Source organism: Artibeus jamaicensis, unplaced genomic scaffold (assembly GCF_021234435.1).
Source record: "Artibeus jamaicensis isolate MK-2021 breed Jamaican fruit bat unplaced genomic scaffold, CSHL_Jam_final scaffold_1019, whole genome shotgun sequence".
Lineage (NCBI taxonomy): Eukaryota > Metazoa > Chordata > Mammalia > Chiroptera > Phyllostomidae > Artibeus > Artibeus jamaicensis.
In genome coordinates, this window is record NW_026522025.1 from 13,711,491 (window position 1) to 13,737,510 (window position 26,020).

Below are 26,020 nucleotides of genomic sequence, written 5' to 3' on the forward strand. Positions count from 1 at the left end.
GGGCTCGTCTGCCACCAAAACTCCCACAGGATTTTACAGCCAGCAGTTATGAGGCTTTAATTTTCCCAGCGCTGGAGCCCTGGGTTGCTTGATCTCGCTCCCCAGTTCCGGTTTTTATTTGCGCTCCAGCGGAGGACTGCCCGATCTGCCAGCCTTCGCCTTGCCACATGTTCTCTCAGATCCAGCTTCCTGTTTCCACCCCTCCTACTGGTGTGGATGAATGTTTCTTCTTTAGCTCCTTGGTTGTTGGACTTCTATACAGTTCAATTTTCTGGTAGTTCTGGTTTTTCTGTTTTGTTTTGTTTTTCAAATGGGTTGTTATCCTTTTGGTTGTGCGAGGAAGCAAATTGTATCTACCTATGCCTCCATCTTGGCCAGAAACTCTCTAGTTTTAGTTTTACATGTATCATTCCAATTATCTTAACACCATTTATTGACTACACTGTCTTTTGCACCATTGTATGTTCTTGCCTCCCTTGTCACATATTAATTGACTGTATAGGTGTAGGTTTATTTCTTGGCTCTCTATTCTATTCCATTTATCTATATATCTGTTTTTATGTCAGTATTATGCTATTTTGATTACAATAGCTTTGTAATATAGTTTGAAATCATGTAGCATGATAACTCCAAGTTTGGTCTTCTTTCTCATTATCACCATGGCTATTCAAGGTCTTCTGTGGTTTTATATAAATTCTTGGATTATTTTTTCTAATTCTGTGAAATGCACTATTGGTATTTTGATACAGAGTGCATTGAATCTGTAGATCGATTTCAGTAGTATGGGTATTTTAATGAAGTTGATTCTTTCTACATGAGTATGATATATGCTTCCATTTATTTGTCTTGTTTTCAATTTCTTCAATATTTTATAATTTTCCAAGTGCAGGTCTTTTACCTCCTTTGTTATGTTTATTTCTTGGTATTTTCTTGCTTTCTTTTTTTTTTCTTTTGATGGCAGTGTAAATGGGATAATTTTCTGTATTTCCCTTTAGGGTAGTTTATTAGTGGTGTATAGAAATGCTGCCAATTTCTGAATATTAATTTTGTATCATGCTACTTTACTGAATTCATTTATCAGTTCTAGTAGTGTTTTGTGGAATCTTTGGGGTTCTCTGTATACAGTTTCATGCCATGTGCAGATAATGACAATTTTACTTCCTCATTTCTGGTTTAGATTTCTTTTTTTGTCTGACTGCTGGGCAAGACTTCTAATACTGTTTTGAATAAGAGAGGTAAAAGCAGACATCTCTGTCTTGTTTCTGATCTTATGGGGAACACTTTTAGTTTCTGCCTATTAATTTATGATGTTGGCTGTTGGTTTGTCATATGTGGCCTTTATTATGTTTAGGTTTGTTCGCTTTAGTCCCAATTCGCTCAGACTTTTTTTATCATAAAAAGGTGCTGCATTTTGTCAAGTCCTTTTTCTGAGCTTATTGATATGATCATGAGATTTTTATTATTCATTTTGTTTATGTGCTGTTAGCATGTTGATGAATTTTCAGATACTGTACCAATTTTGCATCCCAGGGATAAATCCCACTTGATCATGGTGTATGATCTTTTTAATGTGTTACTGGATTTGTTTCACTCATATATTGTTGAGGATTTTTGCATCTGTGTTCTTCAGGGATATTAGCCTTCAGGGATATTTTCTTTTTTTGCAGTGTTTTTATCTAGTTTTGTGGTCAGGAAAGTGCTGGCCTCATAAAATGAGCTTGGAAGTCTTCCCCTTTCTTGAAATTTTTGAAGTTATTAAGAAGGATACATGTTAGTTCTTCTTTGAATATTTGGTGAAATTAAACCGGAAAGCCATTCAGTCCAAGACTTTGTTTTGCTGGGAGTTTTTTTTTTATTACTGCTTCATTTTTATTAATTATAATCGGTCTGTTTAGATTTTCTGTTTCTTCTTGATTCAGTATTGGAAGACATTATGTTTCTAGGAATTTATCTATTTCTTCCAAATTGTCCAATTTGTTGGCATATAGTTGTTTGTAAGATGTTCTTACAATCCTTTGTATTTCTGTGGTGTCAGTTGTTACTTCTCCTCTTTCATTTCTGATTTTGTTTATTCGGGTTCTCTTTTTTTGTTGATGAGTCTGGTTAAAGATTTATCAATTTTTGTATATTTTCAAAGAACTAGTTCTTTGTATTTTTTGACTCATTTCTGCTTTGATCTTTATTATTTTCCTCCTTCTATTCACTTTGGGCTTTGTTTGTTGCTTTTTAAAATAATTCCTTTAGTTGTAAGATTTGATTATTTGTTTTCAGTTTTGCCTGTTTTTTGAGGCAGGCCTGTATTGCTATGAATTTTCCTCCTAGGACTGCTTTTACCATGTCCTATCGATTTTTATGTTGTTGTGCTTTTATTTTTATTCATCTTAAGGTAGTTTTTGATTTCTTCCTTGATCTTACTATTAATCCAGTCATTGTTTAGTAACGTTATTTAGCTACCATGTGTATGCATTTTTCAGTTTTTTACTTTGATTGATTTCTAGTTTCATACTGTTGTGGTTGAAGAAGATAATTGATATTATTTTAATATTCTTGAGTTTATTGAGACTTTCTAACAAGTGGTCTGTTATAGAAAATATTCCATGTGCACTTCACAGGAACTTACATTCTGCTGCTTTGGGGTGAAATGCTCTGAAAATATCAGTTAAATCCATTTTATCTAATGTGTTGTTTAAGGCCGCAGTATTCTTGTTGATTTTCTGTGTGGAAGATCTATCCATTGATGTCAGTGAGGTTTTAAAATCCTCTATTATAACTATTACTGTCAATTTCTCCCTTCATTTAACAGTGCCTAAGACTCTGACAAGAACGTCAAGAAAAAGTGCACCCTAGGTTCTCCCTGGGCAGGGCAGATCAGGGCCACTGGGAATCAGGAGGATGGGGCTGGTGGGTCTTCTGTTGGGGTGTGGCACTGCTGTTGTGCAGGGGGGCAAATGGCCTCTTACTTTGGAGCCACATAAGTCAGTGTCTGTCGAAGACTCTCGTCTTCCTCACTGTTCCCCGAGGCAGAGCACATGGTGCCCTAACTGCAGCAGACTTCTCTGCAGGTGCAGAGCTTGGCATGGGCCACTGGGACTTAGAAGACTGGGTTAGTGCACTCCCCAGGCTGGTGCCGTAAGGATATGAGTGCTCCACCCAGGGAAGATGGCATCTGTGGGTGTGTGGGACAGCGACTCAGCATAGAAGTCTGCACAGAGACCTTCGGGGCTGGCCCTCCAGGATCTCTCCATGGGGCCATGCCACCCAGTTTTTCTTGGAATGACTCCAGTTTGTTCTTAGTTACCTTTCCTCCACCAGAGCCATGGGAGAATGACCAAGAACAAAATTTTGTTCACTGACCCTTACGAAGGTGCCTGGGTCTCTTCCTGGTGGGAAGAATCCCCACTGATTTTCACAACCAGATATTATGTGGGCTCCTCTTTCCAGCTCTGATGATCTCAGCTGGGGATCCCAGCTGGGGGGTTGGGACCCTCACTCTTCAGGGGGCACCTTTGCACCTGAGGGTCCCTCTAGATTCTCAACCAGTACACATGAGTGCAGGGGCCAGGCCTTTAAGTCCAAGAAAACATAAGAGTTTACAAGATAAAAAATTACCATAGTAATATATAAACTCTGTTTATTGATCATATTACTATATAATTTATCAAATAATATTTTACAGAACTGGTAAATATATGTATTTTAAAACATTTCTACTATTGACTTGCTAATTAGGAATAGTGAATTACCAACTTTACCTTTTTTATCTTTCTTGTCTTCCTTGTAATCACATGTTTTCACCCAGCATTGTTTTGTGTTTCTTTCCCAAAAGTAGGATTTTTTAAATTTGTCACCGTTCAATGTCTGAGTTCTAAAGAGCTTCTTGGACTGGGGGCTCATAACCAACAGTTCATGTAACTGTAGTACCTGTCCGATCCCCAGTAGCTTTTCCAGAACTGCTACCTTCACTATGAAGCTCTACGAATTTTCTCAGTTCTAACATGGGCTTCTTCAGCATTTTGACTTTGCTAACAAATACACCATGGAGCAGATAAATAGACTGGAAAGCTTTCCCTTTGTTTTTTTTCCTGCGCTATTGGGAATTAATTTATTGACCACTTTCTTTCAAGTAATTCACCTGCCCCTCTGAAGTCATGATTTTCATCATCTTCTCCAGATGTGGCAGACTGGTTGATGCTGAGCACAAGAGAGGTCTTTCAAATTTGATTGTTGAGTGTTTTAGTAAAACCAACTCAGAACAGGTGAAGCAAATAACCATCAGTAGTCTTGACATCAACATGAACTTCAGTTGTGGCCTGCCACTTTTGGACCATGGAGTCACGGGTAAGATCCACACATGGAAATTAGGCAGTTTTTGCCTTGGACATCCTCCGTAATTAGCTTGAATTTTCTAAATGCATCTTTATCGTTTTTGCAGAATAGCTAGGCTTACTTCAGAAACATGACCCTTGAGATCATTCATGCAATTTTGGGTCCTTGAGTTTTTGTGACTAGTTTTTCCCCAGTATTTCTTATATTGAACGTGTAACTGTTTTCACATTACACCAGCCTTTCTTAGAAAGTAGATCAACCAATTCCTTCTTGTCTTTCTGCCGCCTTTTGTAAGGTGCTTGTTCCTGCCAACCACTGTGGTGCTGCTCGGAGAGCTGAAAGGCCAGCATTTTGTTTATATACTTTGTCATATCACTCTTTTCCCCCCTTGCACTGGGTTAAAAGGAAAAATATTTCTCAACTTGTAACTGTCCTTTTATTTATTTCCCACATGATTACTTATTAGGGCAGTAGTGATACTGTGTTTATAACTACTAGTGGTAGTGTACTATTTTTAATTAATACTGGAAGGAATAAGCAGTATGGTATCGAGGTTAAGAGTATGGTTCTGCAACCAGACTGGTGGGTGGGTCTTCACTCAGCAGGTTACCAAGTATGTGACTTTGACAAGCTACTTGAATTTGCTGTGCTCCAGTTTCCTGATTTTTAATGAAAGGGGTAAGTTCAGTGCTCTGGTACCTAGTAAAAGCTAAATGAATATTAACTGTAACAGTGGTAATAATAAGAATTATTATTGAATTAACTAGTTAAGATTGTAAACTTAACATACTAGTACTTGTGTATATTGGTTTCTTTATTTGCAATATAGAACAGGCTGATTGTAACTCTCCAATGTGAGATCAGAATGTCCATCTATATGGAAGTCCAGTTCCTTTAAAAAGTAACTGCATCTGTTGTGCATTAAGAGCATATTTTTTCAAGGCCAAATATTGATTCATTGTTCAAATAATTAAATTTATTCACTTTATGAATAAATTTGGTTTGAGTGTCTAGCATATGCAAAGCAATACAAGTAATACACAAATATATGAAATATAGTTCCTGTACTCAAGTATATCAATATAACAGGAAGGACTAGAAGTAGAAATGTACTCTTTCAGGCTCCCAGGTGGATGGATGATATTAGAAGAAACAAGTTCACACCCTGGTTGGTGTGGCTTAATGGATTGAATGCTGGCCTGCAAACCAAAGGGTCGCTGGTTCTATTCCCAGCCAGGGCACATGCCTGGGTTGCCGGCCAGGTCCCCAGTGGGGGGCCTGTGAAGAGCAGCCATGCATTGATGATTTTTCTCTCCCTCTTCCTCCCTGTTTTCCCACTTCTCTAAAAATAAATAATTGAAATCTTAAAAGAAGAAACAAGTTAAGATGGGATTAATAATAGGGAGCAGAATGAACCAGAAGGCCAGTTAAAACATCTTGGGGAAACAAACCGAACTGTACCATGGTCATAGTTACTTGTTTTCATACCCTGGGTCTCTTAAGTTAGGTTTGCAGTCTACATTTATTTATTCTCCATACCGGTACTATAAGCATCTAAAGGTTTATTACTTGTTAAGACCTTAGTGTATAGTAAGTACATAAGTAGAAAGTTTAGTATCAATATTTTCTTCTATAAGAGAGGTATAAAGTGTGACCATTGTTAGCAGAGATGTGGGAATGGTTGTGTCCTGTGGAAAAGAACGGGGAAAAGATTCCTAAAGAACATTTGAGCTGCGATTTCAAAGTTGCATGTGATTTCAGGTCTAGTTTGGGAGCTTTAGTGGTATGTTTACCCCGCGCTAGGTCAAGGTACCCGCGTCAACAGAAATTCACAGTGAGGACTGTATGTGGTACAGTCATGAGGCAGGGAGCAGTCATTTGAACAGGAGCATGGGAATGTGTAGGGGTGTATTGGAGATATATTTGGAGAGGTAGGTTGGTGTCCTGTCCAGTAGGCTTTACATGCTTTAAATTTAAGTAAGTTATAGAAATTCATGGAAAATTTTTTACTTGGGGAGGGCGGTGGTAATGGAGGTAGGCCAGTGCACCCAGATTGTGCACCAGCGCCTTTGTGTATTAATTGAATTCATGTTTGGTCTCTTTCAGGAAGTTCATGACTTATTACAGGACTATGAGTTAAAGTATTGCTATGTGGACAGAAATAAGCGAACAGGTAAGGTTTCAGTTCTTAAGCATCTGATTTTATTTTGATTGTACATTAGTCATTATAACACAAAAAAGCTTAGTGTCTTTTCATTCTTAAGCTAATCACTGAAATTCTTAAGTATTAAATCATATACATAAACTCATACAATTTATTTTCTGAAGATTGGTATCCTAAATTTTAATCATATTAATTCATATAGTGTTACTCGAGCCTTATGAATTTTTATGACTATTCTAGTATTATAGGTTTTAATGTTATTATGAATATTCTTCATAGGCTTTTTATCTTCAGTTTTAATAATTTATTACTAGACTCAGTGAATAAACTATGGCCTTAGCTGGGCCAATTGGGGAAATTGATTAATATTTCTGGGTATTTTATATCTGTGATATTAAAAGACTAATCTAGATTGTTTCCTTTGTTTACATAAGATAATAGAAATGTCTAAAAAACTTTTTTTTTACATGATAAAGTAAGGAAAAGTATGGAGGATGATATAACCACTATGCACACATCCATTCACAAATTAGCAAATGGTTTATAAAAATATTTTTTTAATGTTTACAAATTTTTTGTCTTTACATATACACACACACACATACACACACACACACACACACTTATATGCTGGTACCTTAAGGTAGATCTGTTGACTGAAAGTCTCTGGTAGTATGGTCAGGAATTCTGCGTTGTTTTTTCTAACTTTAAGAAATTGAAAACAGGAGTGTTCCAGATGAAGGTGAAATACAGTTTCTCCCTGTCGCTGACTCCATCCCATCTGGCCCTCCTTTCCTGGGGCCCAGCACCAGGAGACTCGGTGCACACTCCTGAACTTCACCACTGTGCTGTGGCGGCTATTAGAGCACAGACTCTCATTCTGTTTCTTCTGGGCGTGAGGTGGGACAGTCTCCCTCTGTCCCTCTGTGAAGCCAGGAGTGGACGTGTGGCTTGGTTTTTGATGAACAAAGTGCAGGTGGAAATGACATGTATCTCTTTCAGGTTGGAGATTTCAGGGCCAGCATGCGGTTCATCTGTCCCCCTTCTCCCTGTGGAAGTAATTGAGGAAGAGGCAGCCCCTCAGCTTAGGTCCCAGAGTGACTAGGATGAGAAAAGCCTGCGTGCTTCCTTTCTTCCTTTCAGCGTGAAATGTGTAACGTGAACAACAACAACAAAGCCTTTTGTTTTGTTAAGCCATTGAGACTGCGAAGCTATTTGTTACCAGACTACCTTATCTAATTAATACCTGTAATTTTATTACACCTCTAGATGTAATTAATAGAGTTATTCTGAGTGTTTTTAAAACTTTACATAAATGGTATTCTATGTATTTCACTTAGTAACTTTTTTTTTTTAACTCAACCTTATTTTCAGGTCTTTTCATGTTAGTATATATGGCTCTAGTTCCCTGATTTAAACTACTACCTAGTATTCTGTCCTGTGAATCTATCACCATTGATAAATCTGTTCATTGCTGGTAGGCATTTAGGAAGCTTTAACCATTTCAGTATTTTAAATAGTGTTCCAATGAATATCCTTTTGTTTGTCTTATCCATTGCCACGGTTTCTCCACAAGTAAATCACTGGGTCATATGTTACGTACAATTTCAGCGTTACTAAATATTCAGGTACTTTAGTATTTAGAGATAACAGTCTTCAGGGCTCATCCAGGGCCAAGAATAGTGATACTTCCATCTGCTAGATGATAAGCTTCATAATTCATGGTGCATCAGGAGGAATATTCTTGACTCAAGAATAAAGAAAATTAATTCTGGTCTTAGCTAACAAAATTTAAAAGTGAGGCCAGAAGGAATCAAGCTGTTTCCTAGTTGACTTAACCACATCCTAGAACTAAAGTTAAGAATGTTTTTAAAAATACAAAAACCTCAGCATCCAATGAGGTAACAGTTATAGTGTCTGGCATCAAATAAAAAATTACTAGACATGACAATAAGGAAAAGAGCAATCAAAACCACTTGGAGTTGAAGCAGAAGAATTAATGAAAATGGACATTAAAACAGTTTTTATAACAGTGTTCCATCTGTATAAGAGATTATAATAACATTGGAACATATTATATGGCAATATAGAAGATAATTGAAAAATACCACCCTGGCTGGTGTGGCTCAGTGGATTGAGTGCCAGCCTGTGAACCGAAGGGTCACTAGTTCAGGTCCTGGTCATAGCACATGACTGGGTTGTGGACCAGGCCCCTGATAGGGGGCACGTGAGAGGCAACCACACATTGATGTTCCTCTCCCTCTCTTTCTTCTTCTCTTACCCTCTCTCTAAAAATGAATAAATAAAATACTTCAAAAATAACAAGTCAGATTTCTAGAGATGAAAATTACAATGTCTGAGATAAAAAATACAGTGGATGGGGTTAACAGCAGAGTAGACATTTCAGAAGGAAAGATTATTGAATGTAGATACATAGAGATAAAAACTACTTAAAATGAAACAGAATGAAAAAAAAAGCTATTAAAACATGCACAGAATACCAGTGAGCTGTTGGGCAGCTTCAGGAGTCCTACCATTAGAGTAATTGTAGTCTCTGAAAGAGGGCGGGGGGACTGCAGGAAAAAACGTTAAAGAGTTAAAGGCTGAAAAATTTCCACAGTTTGTGAAAACTCGAAACCCAGAAATCTGCAGAGTTCAACCAACCCGAAGCACAAAAACACAAAGAAAACGACAAGGCACATTGTAAACAAATTGCATGTAATTAGTTATAAAGGGGAAGTCTTAAAAGCAGCTAAGAAAGGGGGCAAAGGTAAAGATGACCATGAATTTCTTGGAATAATGCAAGTGAAAAGACCATGGGGCAAAATCTTTCCTTGTTTTTTTACTGGGGAAAAAAAAATCAGTATGGAATTAGTTACCTACCAAAAATACCTTCAAGAACAAGAGTGAAGGTGGTTTTTCAGTCATATGAAAGGTGAAAGAATTCTTCACCATCAGACCTTCATTATAAAACATGTTTAAGGAAGTCTTTGAAGCAGAAAGAAAGTAGCGGTGGATGGAAACCTGGGTCTGCAGCAAAACACGAAGACTAACAGATATGGCTACTGTGTGGGCAAAGACTGTTTTCTTAATATTTAAATTTTTTGAAAGGTAACTGACTATTCAAGGTGAAAATAACAACACTGTTATGGACGGTGTCACACATACAGTGTATGACAACAGTAATACAAAGGCTGAGGGGTAAACGGGAGTACACTGCTGTGAAGTTCAGGCTCCACAGGAACTGGTCGGTATCACCCGTTGGTAGACCATGATAAGTTAAAGGTGACGTAGTCTTGACCCTAACTCGCCCTCTGAAATAGTACAACAAAGAAACTCAATAAGGGTGTTCGGTAATGTTGCCTCACTAGCTGTGGTGGTGCTTGAAGGACCAGATAATGAATAGATTAATAAAACCTGGTTACAGTTACAAACTATGACCTTACGATATAGTATGTTAGAGAAAATAATTGTATTAAGATAGGATACATTAGGGGAGTAACTTTTTGCCTGCTTGCCATGAAATTTGTCTCAAGAATAAATTAACTAGTAGAGCAAGCAATGGTAAAAGGATAAATAAAATTATGACTTGCAAAAGGATGGGACCAATTGGGGAATGTTTAAATTTCAACAGGAAAGTAGAAACAGAATTAATCTCCAAATCCCTTACTCCCTTTTCTGTAGAGTGACACCTGCTATTTCCACAGGAGGCAATGTGAAATAAAAGTTGGACTTTTTATTTACAGAGAATCTGTGGCCTTGGGAAAGAAATGGAAGAAGCTGTAGAAGAGAATCAGTGAGCTCCTTTCCCTACTTCCTGAACTTTAAAATTTGCTGCATTATTTTATCTAAATTCTACCATAAAATGTCTTACCTAGGTTGAGCGAATGCAGATATCTAAGGGAAGGAAAATAAGAGGTTGTCAGTTGTTAAGTTTATTAATTGAAGTATGTACACCCTCATTCAGCCAGCATTTACAAAGCTCCTACTTGGCGCCAGACACTGTGGTAGTTGATAGCAATGTATCCATCAGTAATTTTAGGGAGCTCACAGTTTAGTAGGGTAGCAGACCTCTAAACAAGTATGTTGTAACTCAGTGTGATGTGTGCAACAATCCAAGCAATGGTCAAAGTACAGCAGTTTGCTAAGAAAGGAATTGTTAACTCGAACCGGAAAAGACCATCAGGGAAGGCTCCCGGAGGCCATGATGCAGTAATCCTTGGGCTGGGTTTGAATGTCTGCTGACAGGTTTTGGGGGGCGGAACACATGGGGAGAGACCGTGCAGGCAGGGGCAGTAGGTGTGTAGTGGGTGTAGAGAAGCCTGAAACAAGTCGATGCCTAGGGAATGAGTGTTCTGGGAGAAGAAAGGACTGTGTAGGGAAGGGGCAGCCTGGCCGTTCCTGAGTCGGTCCGAGCACAGCGGGCCTCGGAGGGCCTGGTGACGGAGCCGGGGCTGCGCTTTATTGGCAGCACCACGCCACTGCATTTTTGGCAGTAAACAGGCACAACCAAACTTCTGTTTTTGAGAAAGATCATTTTATTGTCAGTGTGAAAAAGGAATGAAGGAAAGAGGGTGGATTCAAAACCTCTTTGGAGGGTAGAATTTGAGGATTCTTTTTATGTGGGAGGTGAGCAATATAGGGTTTAGACTAGGGGTGTCAAACTCATTTTCACTGGGGGCCACATCCGCCTCCTGGTTGCCTCCCAAGGGCCGAATGTAATTTCAACTCCTTAACAGTTAAGGAGTAGTTACATTTATACAGTCCTAGAGTCATTTCAGCCCTTCGAAGGCAACCACGAAGCTGATTTGACCCCTAGTGAAAATGACTTTGACACCCTTGGTCTAGGGTAACCCCCAGGTTTCTGATTTGTGAGTGTGGTGCTACCAGTTAAATTAGGGAATAGGGAAGAGCAATACTGAGATATTTGGTGGGGAGCAAAGGTAGGATGAAGATCCTAAGTTATGTTTTGTCATGTGGGAATCTACATGGATATAAATGGAAACATATATAGGAACATAGCTTTGGGAGTGAGCAGGGTATAGGGGGCCTTCTGTGAGCCCCAGGCTAGGTCATTTTGCTTTATTAATTGCTTTTATAGCCCCTCATACCTCTTTGGTAACACCACAGTTGTAACTCTGTCAAATGTCTGCCGTCCTTTATTGAATTGTGAGCTATATTGGAAGGGATCTGCTGTGCTTTGTTCAGCAGCTCACTCACAGTGCCCGACGCAGTACCTGGCACACATAGTACGGAATAAATGGGAAGGGACATCAGTGTGCAGGGGAAGAGGGCGGAGAAAGAAGAGGGGACAGTCACTGGCTCAGGAGTGCTGGATACAGCCACGGGTATTATTACCGTGCGTGACTCTGCAGAAAGGCACCCTGAGGATCACAGCTTTAGAGGGGTGGTTGCAGGGGAAAGATCTAGAAAAGGAAATGGAAGGAGAGGTATGAGGAGAATTGGGGAAATGTGTATTAAGAAAGTTAAGGAAGGGGATGGTTAAGTTTCAAATGCCCTAAAAATTCAAGTCAGATACCAACTGATAAGTTTATGGGCTGATATAAAATAGAACCAGTATTTACAAAATGTTGGCTTGTTTGCTTGTTTTCGAAAATACAGTTAAAAGGTATTTTATGTCAGCATAGTAAAGAATGACACAATAAAAATAACTTAAGTCTTTAAAAAAGGGACGTTGGAAACCAAGAGATGCTCTCTCAGAAAGTGCGGCATTGCCATTCTCCCCCTCGGGTTGGAAAAGCTGGTATTCCTTTGGCAGTCGTTTCCTTGTGTACGGTGATGGTGTTAAACAGAAACGTGTTTCTGTAAATGGTAACTTCACATGCGGTGTTGACTTGCTCACACTCTGAGAGCCACATGGGCACCCAGAGCAATGGAGGGAAGGGCAGTTTGAGTGAAATGACCGGCGGGATTGCCAGTTTCGTTTAAATGCCTCCTTTTTCTCTGGCCCTGTGCGTATTTGCAGCGTTGCCGTAGTTGAATTTGGGTGAGTTAAATGCTCAGAGGGAGCAGCTCCGCTGTCTTTTCCAAGCAGAGGAGAGAGAAGAGGACAGGGAGGAACTTTTGAGACAGCAGTTCATTCGTAATTTGAGGATTGCTGTTTGCTGTTTCTTTTAACCAGGGCTTTAACCTTTTTCTTTCCTTTTTACAATATTGCGTGAAATCGGTATATTCCTTGTTTTTGTTATAACCAATAATTCATTATGGCTACATTTTAATTTGATCAGGTATGAATGTGCTCATAATTTAGAACCTCTGTCTCCATCGTGTTTTGATTTTACCTGTTGTCACATGTATTTGTTGCTTAATGTTGCGACAACCTCATTAGGTAGACAGGACAGATTTTTTTGTTTCTTTTATAAAGTTTCAGAGTTAATCTACTTGCCCAGCATCACGACGCTGCCATCTTTTCATGCCCTACTTTTCGTCCAGTGAGTGGACCGCATTGCTCCGTCCCTGGGTGGCTCAGTCTGTTTGAGCGTCGTCCCGTGCACAGAAACTGACCGGTTCAGTCCCCAGTCAGGGCGTGTGTGTGGCTTGCAGGTTTGATCTCCAGTCAGAGCGTGTTTGGGAGGCAACCGATTGGTGTTTCTCTCTCACTAAAAGCAATAAACATATCCGCAGGTAAGGACTAAAACAAAATAAAACAAAACCCCAAAAGTACACCAAATCGTGTGTTGTTTCAATCTAATTAATCTAATTTTAAGGAAACATACTCGACTGTGAGTAAGAACTCGCTTCCCCTGGGCATTTGGTGCCTTTTTTGCTCTACCTCTTAGGTCCTTGTTATCTAATAGGGTCTTGTAAACTCGGAAAAGAATAAAAGGTTTTAAGGCTTCATAGAATGTTGCATCGCAATTTTCTGGGGGGAAAAAATAAAATCTACATGTACTTTGAAAAGATAATGTTTTTAAAAATCCATCTGATTAAAACATTTATTGCTTTTTTTTTTTTTTTATTTTTTTAGAGAAAATGGAAGGGGGCAGCGGGGGGAGAGAGAGGAAAAAAAAGACATTGGTGTATTGTTCCACTTATGTATGTGCTCATTGGTTGTTTCCTGTATGTGCCCTGCCTGACCAGAGATCAACCCTGCAACTTTGGTTATGGGGTTGACATACTAAACAACTGAGCTGCCCGGCCACAGCCTACAAGATTAAACAAACACACACACAAAACAACAGCCCCTCCCCCCAAGAATATTGTAGTATCCTGCAGTGGAATACCTAATATAATTTTTTTAATCTATTTAATTGTTGTTCAAGTACAGTTTTCTAATGTAATTTCTGTACGTTAAATTTCAGTTACTGGTCATGATATAAGTTTAGTGGGGGGTATCAGCATTAAAAAACACAGTGAAATTGAATAGAAAATACCTGAATGCTTTACATGTGGTAGGAATATTACTTCTTCATACTTTTGTTTCAGAAATATATGTATGTGTGTAATGAGTGTAGACATAAAATATATTGCCAACTGTGAGTCACAGTCAAAAAAGTTTGAAAACACAAGCTTACAAAACTCTTTATTTTATCTTCCAGCGTTTGTTACCTTATTGAATGGGGAACAAGCCCAGAGTGCAATTCAGATGTTTCATCAATATTCTTTTCGAGGAAAAGACTTAGTAGTCCAGCTCCAGCCAACAGATGCTTTGCTGTGTATTACTAACTTACCCGCTTCTTTTACGTTAGAAGAGTTTGAAGAACTTGTTCGTGCTTACGGAAATATCGAGAGATGTTTCCTGGTCTACAGTGAAGTTACTGGCCATTCCAAAGGCTATGGATTTGTAGAATACATGAAAAAGGACTTCGCTGCAAAGGCCAGATTGGAGCTATTGGGCAAGCAGCTGGGAGCATCAGCTCTGTTTGCACAGTGGATGGACGTTAACCTGCTAACTGCAGAGCTCATTCATTCCAAGTGCCTTTGTGTGGATAAACTCCCTACTGACTACAGGGACTCAGAGGAGCTGTTGCAAGTATTTTCCAGCATCCATAAGCCTGTGTTTTGCCAGGTGTGTGTTCTTCACATAGCATTAGAGATATTTTAAAATATCTGTGTATGTATCTATTCTACGTAGTCACAAATTTATTATACCTATGTGAATATCACAGTGGATAATCTAATTCTACTTTATAATGAAGACTTTAATAGCATGGTAAATTTTAAATTAGTTCCTTTTGTCAATGGGCCAAACTCTACCGTGACATATTTAAGTATGTCTAAGCAAATCCATCACTTACACACCTCATTTCATCCATTCAGTATACCATTCCTCCATTGATCTACTCATTGTTTGTTACCTTCTCCATGCTAGATACTAAATTGCTAAATGTCAGAAATATACATAACAGAAAGATCATCTCAACACTGTACCATTTTGTAGAAGAGACTGATGAACAATCTCATCATTGTAAATCCTGTGTGAAAGTGATAACAATGGAAAAGAGAAAAGTATAATGAGTTTTAAAGAGAACAAACAACTTTGTCTTAGTGGAGTCATGGTAAGCGAGACATTTAGGAAAGACCCTGAAAACTGACAACACTGGTAAAAAATTTAAAGTTTTTTATTATAGTAAAATTAAATGTATTCAGTTAATTAGACAAAAGTACATACTATACATATCTTTTTCCTTTACACTAAAAAATATTAACTGATAAACTTTCTCTCTTCCCTTCTTTTCTTTTCTCACCTGTCCATTCCTTTTTCATTAATCAAACATTTGTTGAATCTCTACAATTGTAGTAGGTTATTTGGAGTCAGATAGATAATCATACAGATACATAAATACATACACATGCATATACATATATATGCACACATATATATAATGAATGCTACCATCTTACTTTTCTTAAATTTCTACCCCTCAGATCCCTGTATAATGAGCATCAAAGAAACCACCCAAGAGCCTTATAAAATTTTTGGGCAAATTTTTAATCAAATCTCTGACCAGTCACTTAAAGTTGATTATCTTATAGACTTGCTATTCTTGATACTAAAAATTATATAGTAACATTCTGTGGCCATACATAATTCTTTGTGGGTTAAGTTAAGGCTTTTGAAACCAATGAGAGGAGAAAAGCCATTTAGCACAAATTTTATTTGAATTATGAGTCTCAGGGTTGAAGGGTGTCATCTCATAAAAAAAATGTTTGTTACAGTATTTGTGCATGACCATTTATTTAGCTTTGGTTAAAGTATTTCAAAATAATGGAATGTTACCAGATCACAGGTCAGACCATTGATGTATCTGAATGGCTCTCATGTTGAAATGAACTACTGCTCTCTAAAACTGCCTATGCCATGGACTTAGACTGCTTTCAGTCTTTGGAAAGAATTCAAATAGTATTATAAGTTATATAGGCATGAAGCCTACCATAATGAACCAGGTATAATCAAAAATGTTTTTAAAGTTTTTATAAGACTGATGAAAAAAACTCTATGATGCCTTTATCCGTAGATCCGTTAAATTCAGGCTCTTTTGCTTGGTAGGTTGACACAGACTATATTGAAGACACAGTCTCTTACTTTGTAATCAGAAGAGACCAGAGAGACTAATAATGGCTTTTACAAATCTGACTTTAAGATCTGGTGTGTATTATGAAGGAATGGGGTTGTAGGAGAAACATTTGGACGAGGTCGATACCTTCCCTTTCTCCCATGTGACTGGGAAGAAGTTTTATGGAGAAAAAGACATAGGACAGTTTTAAAAGGAAGGGAGGAAATGAAGGAAAAAAAATTTGGTCTACCGCGTAAGAGAATAGAAGTTAAGCTTCAAAAATGAGAGAAAAGAAACTAGAAATTATTTAATTGTATTATTAACTTGTAAGGTGCCAAATCCAAATAGAAGGGTCATTCATGTGTCTTCTCAAAGACACACCCAGGTGAATTTTATCTCATTTATAACTTTCTAGTGTGAGTGTGTTTAAATTAATTAAGACAAATAGAAAACTTAGAAACTTTTTAGTGTCTTATTTTGCTCTTATTTTTGCTCTTTGTACCAGTCTTTACAGATCCAGGACTTTAGTATCTTCCTTTACACTTTTCCAGGTGGGTGACTGGAAATAGAGTTCTACACTTCAGGAGTTTAAGGCACATTCAGAAATAAAGATTGTATCTTGCATATGATAGTTTAATAAAACTGGGGCATAGTTTTTCCAAATCAAATTTGCTTTGGCATATTTGACCAATTCCTGGGATATGCCTAAAACATTGAACTAGAAGTTGAATATGGTTCCTCCTGCCTTTCTCCTCTTGATCGTAGAGTTTATTTTACATTGTTATGTGGTCAGATAATTGTTTCAGTATGTCTCATTGTTCATGTATTTGGTGGGCTTATTATAAAGGAAGTTTTTATTATTTTGTTCTCATCCGATGAATTATCAATTGTATATATTTTTAATATGTAGGGAATATTATAATTTGGGCTTTGACTTTTAAAATAAATTAGAAAATCAAAGAATTCAAAAAGAAATGACAGGATATTGTTTGTCATCCTGCCTTTTAGAAAGGAGTGTACCTAAGCAATTAGTAAATTTATTTTTATTTTATTTATTTAAAAGATTTTATTTATTTTTAGGAAGAGGGAGAGGGGAGAGAAACATCAGTGTGTGCTTGGTTGCCTCTCAGGTGCCCCCTACTGGGGACCTGGCCTGCAACCCAGGCATGTGCCCTGAGTGGGAATCGAACCAGCAACCCTTTGTTTGGTTCACAGGCTGGTGCTCAATCCACTGAGCCACCCCATCCAGGGCTAGTAAATTTATTTTTAGAAAGAACACCTTATTTTCACCAATGTCATGCTCTGATACATTTGTTCTTGAATTTGAAAATTATATACTGTAAGTAACTATTTCTAACTCAATAATAGAACTCCCTTTTAATAAAATGTATTGCATCAGCTTGCACAGGATGAAGGAAGTTACGTGGGTGGCTTTGCAGTGGTTGAGTATAACACTGCGGAGCATGCTGAGGAGATTCAGCAAGCAGCTGATGGTATGACCATCAAGGGAAGCAGAGTCCAAGTTTCCTTCTGTGCCCCAGGAGCACCAGGGCGAAGTACATTAGCAGCATTGATAGCAGCTCAACGTGTGGTGAGTTTGTTGTTGTTTATTAGCATATTAAAAATATGAATATTTAAAAAATCTATCCAACCTAATTATTATTGATTGGACCTTCATTATTTTCCACTACATAAAGACATTCTCTTTTTTTAAAAATCGGTAAATGGCATCTCTGTCAAATCAAGCCACGCATCATTACAAAAGAAGAAACTGTGTTTTATCAAGTGTATTTATCTTAGGAAGTTTTTTGAAAGAATTTCATTCCTTCAACAAATATTTGAGTTTGTGTTCTGCTCTAAATTTTGAGAGTAACCTGCCTCTTTTTTCCAAAGTGTTCATAAGTATCCATAGTACATAGTAGTGAAAGATGTGTGCTTCGTTTTTGCTTGTATGACACAGTGCAGCTACTTCTCTGTTGTGACTGTCCCCTTAATCCTCTCTCTGCTTCTCCAGTCTGGAAGTTCCATGCAGATTAGACTTTTCCTTCTTCCCATTTTCTAATCCTAGCACTGAGCATGGTGTAACTATTTGTTGATTCAAAGGAAGGACGGAATGCACTTTTGAAGGGAAGACTTCATGACAAAGGTGATATTTGAGTATGACATTAAAATATGAATTTGAGATGTGTTGATGGGGGTAGAGGATAGGATCGCCAGGTAAATCCAGCTTTTGTGTGAGTCATATATATATTAAAAAGTTGTTCCTTATCTAAAACCCAGATTTAACGAGGCATCCTATGTTTTTACTTGCTAATCCTGGTAACTCTAAGGAGGGAGAGAGAGTGGTCAAATTCTAGTTGGAACAAAACCTTTCGAGCAGTAGTGTGACTTGAATTTGTCTGCTTGAAGAGTGGTAAGTGGTCTAGGCGGACTGAATGTATAAAGGCATCTCTCATCAGCTGCTGCTTTCCATTTTCTGCAGCAACTGTCTCAATCTTCACTGTATTCTTGCCTTTGCCCTTCTTTCTATCAGGTGGTCATGGCCCCTACTTTATAGAAATAGAAAGGTCATGTGCTGGACTCATTCATTTGCCTTTTCTCATACTCCTCTAGCAAATGTGCCCCCGTATTTTTGCTTCTTTTTCTTTCTAATAGCATTCATTCCACAGTTACTGATTGGATAGTTACTGTGTGCTGGACACTCTCAGATGTGTTTAGGATCATCAGTGAGCGAAGCAGGGACAAAGATCCCTGCCCTCTTGGAGGGAGAGCTGTGCCTCCTCCTGCCAACGCAGGGGCTCATGGCCATGTCCACCGTCCCGAAGGGTCTGGACCCTCATGTCTCTACTTAACCGTATTTTCACTTGTTGCTCCACTAGCTCCATCCCATCTGCTTATAAACATTCTCAAGTCTCTTCCTTTAAAAATTTTCTCTACATACCAGCCTTTATATTTTCCTTCATAATCGGAGCCTCTAGAACAATTAGGTCCCACTCATTGTCACCATGTCTTCAGCTCTCATTTCCCTCTCAGCCTAATACAGTGTCGTTGCTACGACACTTGAATAGTGAATCTGTTCTCATGAAGATCAACAGGGATTTCTTAATATGCAGGTCGTACCCTGGCTGGTGTGACTCAGTGGACTGGTCTGCAAACCAAAGGGTCACTGGTTCAATTACCTGGTCAGGGCACATCCCTAGGTTGTGGGCTGGATTCCCGGTACAGGGTGCATGAGAGGCAAACACACATTGATGTTCTCTCTCTTCCCCTCTGTCTAAAAATAAATAAAAAGAAATTCAGACCACATAGGCACTTTTCAGTCGTCATTGCTTGGCCTCTTCACAATACTTAAAACCCTCTGTTACCTTGAATTCTGCCACACCCCCTGTCTCTTTCTCTAAGGGCTGGTGTCAGCAGGCTTCTGTATTTGACCTCACTTTTTAATCATCTTTTTTTTTTGAAATTAATTTAGAAATAGAAAACATCTGGGAAAAAAATGAAAGAATACAAAATATGCAGGTAATTTTTTTTACTCCATAAGCTTCTCAAATCCTCTCTTGTTGACCAGTCCCCAAGAGGAAAAACCCTCTAAAAAGGTGTTCAGCAGCCACCCACAATGATGTTATTAATGAGGATATGGATCAATTTCACAAAAAAGCCAATCAATCCCATTATAGCAAATCCTATTGCTGTTGCCACGGCAATCTTCTGGAACTCTTTTCTGTTCGGTTTGGTGCATCTTTTCACCAGCCAAATTGAATCCTTCACAAACTGCTGACTGTGCTCAACGAACTGCATTACCTACCTGGTCCATGATGCTGCTCATCAACACCTCGGATGCTTGGGTCCCGTAGCACAGGAGCCGAGGGACCCACTTTTTTCATCTTAAATACTCCAGCGCCTTTAGTTGTTGCCTGTTTGTGATTACTTTCAAGCATACATTTTTGAGCCAAAGTGTGTACTCTAAGCACTAAGTCTGTATTTCCAGATAATTATTAGACAACCCATCTTTATATATATAGTTTAATTTCATACACGCCCCCTCACAAAACACCTAGTTATCTCTGGGACTTGTTTTTCTATGTTTTGTGATATCTGTATATAGCATCAATTCATCCAAACTAAACCTATCTGAACCAAAAACTTAGCTAACCGTGATTGGTCTCCTTCACCCACTCCCCAAATATAATGTCAAAAATATTAGCAAATCCTCCCATTTGCCCCTCCTGTTGTCTCTTAAATCCTTGAGGCTTGTTAGCATCTTTGTTATTTTACTCAGGATGTCACCTTTTCTCACCTTGATGATTAGAATAACCCCGGCCTGATCACCATGTCATTAGTCTGCCCCTTTGACCCACCTCCCCCAGTGCCAGAGTGATGATCTCTCTCCTCCTCAGATCGGATTTTGTCCTTTTGCTTAACATTCTTTAATGCCTGCCGAACTTCAGGTTCCTTAGCATGACTTACAAGGCCCTTCATGACTAGATATCAGTGATAATGAGAAATCTTAAACTGTTTCAGTCTCAAAAGTAATGTATTACATTGATATTTTCTATAGATTCTTGGTACATATCCTTTATCAAGTTTTCTGAGATTTAAAAATCATGGATAGTCACTAAACTTTATCAGAGTAGTTCAACAACTATTGGGGTAACCATGTGATTTCTCCATAAATTTATTAATGTGCTGAATTACACTGATAGATTTTCTAATGTTAAACCATCCTTGTGTTATAACCCTAATTGATAGTGATTTTTTTCGATACATTGATTAGATAGTATTTTATTTAGAATATATACAAATGTGTGCAAAATGCTTAGAATTTTTGTACCATTTTAAAAAGATTTTATTTATTTACTTTTAGGGAGAGGAGAAGAGAAGGAGAAAGAGAGGGAGGGAAACATCCATGAGTGGTTGCCTCTCATGCGCCCCCAGCTGGGGACCTGGGCCTGCAACCCAGGCATGTGCCCTGACTAGGAATCAAACTGGAGACCCTCTGGTTCACAACCTGTAGTAAATCCACTGAGCCACACCAGCCAGGGCTTTTGTACCATTCTTAATTTTGAAATCATTAGAACACTGATCTCATTTAATAATTTAAATATTATTTGTCTTCTTTTCTTTTTATTTATGGATAAACTTGTGTAAAATACAGTTATCAATTTTCTGAAAGTTTAAGTCTCATCTATGAGACCATATAGACCTAGTCTTTGAGCCTCTTCTAGAGGGAATTTAATGATTGCCACTTAACTTTCTTCTGTGAATATTTAGATATTTTAGTATTTTTTCTTTCTGTGCCATATTTGGCATTTGATTCTGTTCTACAAATTTATCCATTTTGTCTAAGTTTTCAAACTTACTAGCATATAGTTATATTTTATAATTTTTAGAACTTGTCTGTCCATTCTGGTTTTCATTGTGTATTTTATTTACTTGCATTTTTTTCCTCGATAAGTCCTATAAGAGATTTCTCTATTTCTCTATTTTGTCTTTTCAAAGAAACAGTTCCTGTTTTGTTCATTGTTTCTATCTTTCGCATATCTCTGCCCTCATCTTTATGGTGTTTTTGTTTCTTGTTTGGGCTATCAATGCTTAGTGTCTTTGTTTTCATCTAGATGATTTCTGATAAATGAATTTAAAGCAAATTTTTTTAACTAATGCTGTACCTATGTATCATAAATTTTAGATTATTGTCTTAAGTCTTTATGATTGCCTTTTAAACTAAAAGCTTAATTAGTTGGGGTTTTTTTTGTTTTTAGTTTACACCCACTTAGGAATTTTATTTGTTTGTTTATTTTTAATACGTTTTAAATTTAATTATTGTTCAAGTACAGTTTTCTGTCTTTTACTCCCATCCCAGCCCACCCCCCCAGTGTGCCCCACCTCCCTCCCATTTCCACCCATGGAATTCTTAAAAGCTATTCTTCCAATATAAATTTGTAACTTCATTGCATTGTGATCAGAGAATGTAGAAAATAAAATGTAGTTTTAATGTTGATTTGTGCAATGGGGATATTGTGGTTTCTTTTGTGGCTTGGTGCAGGATGGATTTCTGTGAATGTGCTGTTGTATAGGCCTCAAAATAATCTGTTTTTTATGTTGTGGGTTATAAAGTTTCATGTACACATATGTGTGTGTATAAATGTTAGTTTGAGCTTATTGTTATTCAGATCTTCCTATCTTCTTTTTGTGTTTAATCTTTCAGTGTCTGAGAGGAATGTATTATTAGATGTTGCTTTGTATAGTTGTTGATTTTTCTTTCTCCTTATTCTGTCAGTCATTGCTCTATACATTTGTTTTTTGTTCTGTTTTTATGGTACTGGCTTTTGTATGCAAGACTGAAATTACTGCTGATGTTACATACCTTAACTTCCATGCGTCATGCAATAGTATCTTGCATCTGCTGTTTCTTGGTTCTCATTTTCGGAGAGGGTATTCCTGTAATAAAACTTAAAATTTCGTATGTCAGGAATATTTCTATTTCTTTCCCATATTGAAGTAATAGTTTAGCTGGGTATGAAAAAAAAATCTGGATTTAGATTTCTTTTCCTGCAACACTTTGAAAATATTAATTACATTGCTTTCTTGAATCCAGTGCTGATGCTTTGAGAAGGACGGTGATATTAATGTGCTTCTTGTGCCTTTTGATGTCATGTTCTTTCTCACTGGAAGCTTTTAGCATTTTTATTTTGGCTTTGTTCTTAAATTGCACACCATAAATGTGACTAGATATGTTTTCCCCTTATAGCTCATATTTGGAACACTATAAACCCTTTCATTCTGTAGTCTTTACATTTTTTTTTTTTTAATAATGGGGAATTCTCAACTATCGTGTCTTCAAAGATTTCCTTTTTTGGTTTCTCCTTTAGGGATGCCAGTTGCATATAGGTTGGTGCCTCTGGCCTCTTCATTGCCTTGTTTTTTCTCTTTTGTTTTGTTTGCACTTTCCATTTCCATGGTTTGTCTTACCTGTTTGCATTTTTCCTTTTTTTCCTTTGTTGATGTCGTCTGGGAGCTTTCTTCGAACTGATCTTTCAGGTCACTATTTTGTTTTCCAGTCACATGTTCTTTTTCACTAACTATCCTGTTATAGCACAGGATAGAGATTAAGAGTAATACTTTATGAGTTTCTTTGATTTCCTCAACTATATGATGGGGTTTGTAATACCAATCCTGTAGAGTTGTTTTGGAGGACTGAGTGATATAATCCATGTAAAATGCTTAGATTAACGTCAGATATATAGTAAGGGAGAGCTGCTATTTTTTTCTCCATTACTTCTAATACCCAGTATTTCTGCTTGGTTATTCTTTGTCAACTACTTGTTGCTTCATATTACCAACAAAAGTCTGTTGTCTTTTAATGGGTTTGTAGAGGGATTCCAGCTGTCATCATCAGTTCTCCGTTTTTCTCATGGCGAGCAGTTAGTAGTTCTCCTTTTATAACCTGCTGCTAATATCCTCATCGAACAGGCTGGCTCTACGTTTTACAACCTAGAACTTCATATTGTTAGGAGGCTACCCAATGACATATATGTAAGGCCAGTCCATCTTTTTTTTATATATATATCAGAGGATAAAGTAGTGAAATAATAAAGACCTTTATTGTAAGAAAACTTTGTTACCCAGGCAACTCACATTATTATGCTTTAGATCAACATCATAGTAAGGCTTTCTGTGGTAGCCAGGTGTTCATGTTGTGTCAACAGTTATCTTCCTGTTAATAAATTCACATCTTTTTGGCATCTTTCTACTTATACAAAGAGATTTATCTTACTAAATTGTTAGTCTCAAGCCAGCTTGTACTTCACTGAGGCATTCTGTGAGGATTTTAGCATATGCTGTATAGTAGAATATCTTAACATAATTAGGAACTGTGGCCGAATGCATACAACAGTTGTACAATATAATACAAAGCAAACTGTGTTTATCATAAAATAGATCTTATCAGATGAATGAGAATTTCTGGAAGAAAGCCTTTAAAATTTTGTCTTATGTACTTATCCTTGTTCTCATGTTTCCTGTTTTTATATTCACTGAAGATGCACAGCAGTCAGAAGGGCTTACTCCCAGAGCCGAATCCGGCACAGATCATGAAGAGTTTAAACAACCCTGCCATGCTCCAAGTTCTTCTGCAGCCCCAGCTCTGCGGGCGGGCGGTGAAACCAGGTGAGCACTGTGCGCGGGGTAGATACAGAATATCGGCGTGAAGTTCTCTGGGCTGTTTTACACCAAAAAATGCATTTAAATTAGCCCCCAAGTATTAAATTTCTAGGACTTTTCAATGAATTTAAATTAACGACCTGAGCTGATAATATGTCTTAGCTCTTTTTGGTGAATACATTCTGCTTATGTATTTTTTTTTACCACTAACAAATGTTAAATATTAAATCTTCAGTTTAGCTCCTAGTTGACAAGAATTTGTAGACCAGATAATAATTTGCACACTATATTGTTTAGAACTATATCAAAAAGGATATGAGCCCTGGCTGACGTAGCTCAGTGAATTGAGCATGGGCCTGTGAACCAGAGTATCGCAGTTCGATTCCCAGTCAGGGCACATGCCTGGGTTGCAGGCCAGTTCCCAGCAGGGGACACATGAGAGGCAACCATACATTGATGTTTCTCTCCCACTCTTTCTCCTTCCCTTCCCCTCTCTCGAAAAATAAATAAATAAAGTATTAAAAAAAAAAAAACAAAAAGGATATGATACTCTTCTATGTAACATTTTTAGTAGAATTACTTTATTGAAAAGTGCTCAAAGTCTGTTTCCTTTTTGCTCTTATATGTTATAAAATTGTTTTATTTTATAAAACAAAAACGTTATTTTTCTAAGCATTATGGAAATCTTTATTATGGTATGCATTAAATATCTACCTATTTAGTATTCTTTCTCTGACAAGAGCTTACTTTCTGAAATGAACAACTGAACGTACACAAAATGTATATTATTAGCATTATGAGGAAATAAATTCGTGCATTCAACACTAAGTTTATAGAGTAAAAATATTTCGAGTATGTTTATTCGGTTTCAACCCTAACTGGTCTAACACCAACTAGTGGACTGCAGTTCATTTCCAGTACTAACTACCGACAATTAGCCTAGGTCCCGCAAGTTAAGGGCTTAGACCCCAGCACATCTGCTGCTACTTCACACAGCAGCCACAAATTCAGGGGGGTCCCAAGGCCACCTGCATGACAAACTGGCTACAAACTTGGGGGTTCCTATGACCCCCCCCTTAGGTTTCATAAATTGCTAGAACAACTCACAGATGGTAGGAGAGCACTATATTTACAATTACAGTTTTATAATAAAGGAATGTCCACATGAAGAGACACCTGGGGCTGAGGCTGGGAGAGTCTCGAACGCAGCTTTTATGGGACCAGGGCACATTACCCTCCCTGCACATTAGTGTTGAGAAGCCAGGATCTCTACTGAAGTAAAGTTGATGTGCAGAGTTTTTACTGGGGTTTCTTTGTGTAGGCATAATATTTGGCCATATCATCGAATTCAATCTTCAGTCCTCCTCCTCTGTCTGGAGGTCAGAAGGTCCGGCTGATCCCATGTGGCGTAAAGCCTCAGTCCTGTCATCACGGGGTTGGTCTCTGGTGTGGCCAGCCCCCATTCTGCAGCTATTTAGGGGCCCAACAGGAGTCACCTCATTAGCATACAAAAGATACTCTCGTCACTGGGGAAATCCCAGAGACTTGGAGTTTTCCTTTCAGGAACCAGGCGCAAGGACCAGTTAATTCCATTCTATAACAATACTCATGTTAAGTACTTCATATTCTCATCATTTCTTTGTGCGGAAGAAGCAGGTGCAGAGGTTGTTCTGGTCCAGTCTGTGATGCAGTCAGATCTCTCTCCTACAGTTTTAATACTGTCGAGAGATTTATGTTGTCTAATCGAAGCCTAAGAAGCTCATTATTTCCCAAGGCAGCTCATTATTTCCCAAGGCAAACTATTCCCTGGTTTGACAAATTTAATTACTAGAAGGTTTTTCTTTATATTAGA

The 26,020-nt window shown here is 37.9% G+C and overlaps 1 protein-coding gene across 3 annotated transcripts in view; it reads left to right on the forward strand.

The window, feature by feature from the left end:
- RAVER2 (ribonucleoprotein, PTB binding 2) overlaps nucleotides 1-26,020 on the forward strand; it is a 104,016-nt gene that overhangs the window by 30,247 nt on the left and 47,749 nt on the right. For all 3 annotated transcript variants that reach the window (XM_037136242.2, XM_037136243.2, XM_053655564.1), the window contains exons 2-5: nucleotides 6,433-6,499; nucleotides 14,050-14,519; nucleotides 17,408-17,599; nucleotides 24,048-24,174. In XM_037136242.2, the coding sequence (XP_036992137.2) occupies nucleotides 6,433-6,499; nucleotides 14,050-14,519; nucleotides 17,408-17,599; nucleotides 24,048-24,174 (856 nt within the window). The remainder of the gene's footprint in view (nucleotides 1-6,432; nucleotides 6,500-14,049; nucleotides 14,520-17,407; nucleotides 17,600-24,047; nucleotides 24,175-26,020) is intronic.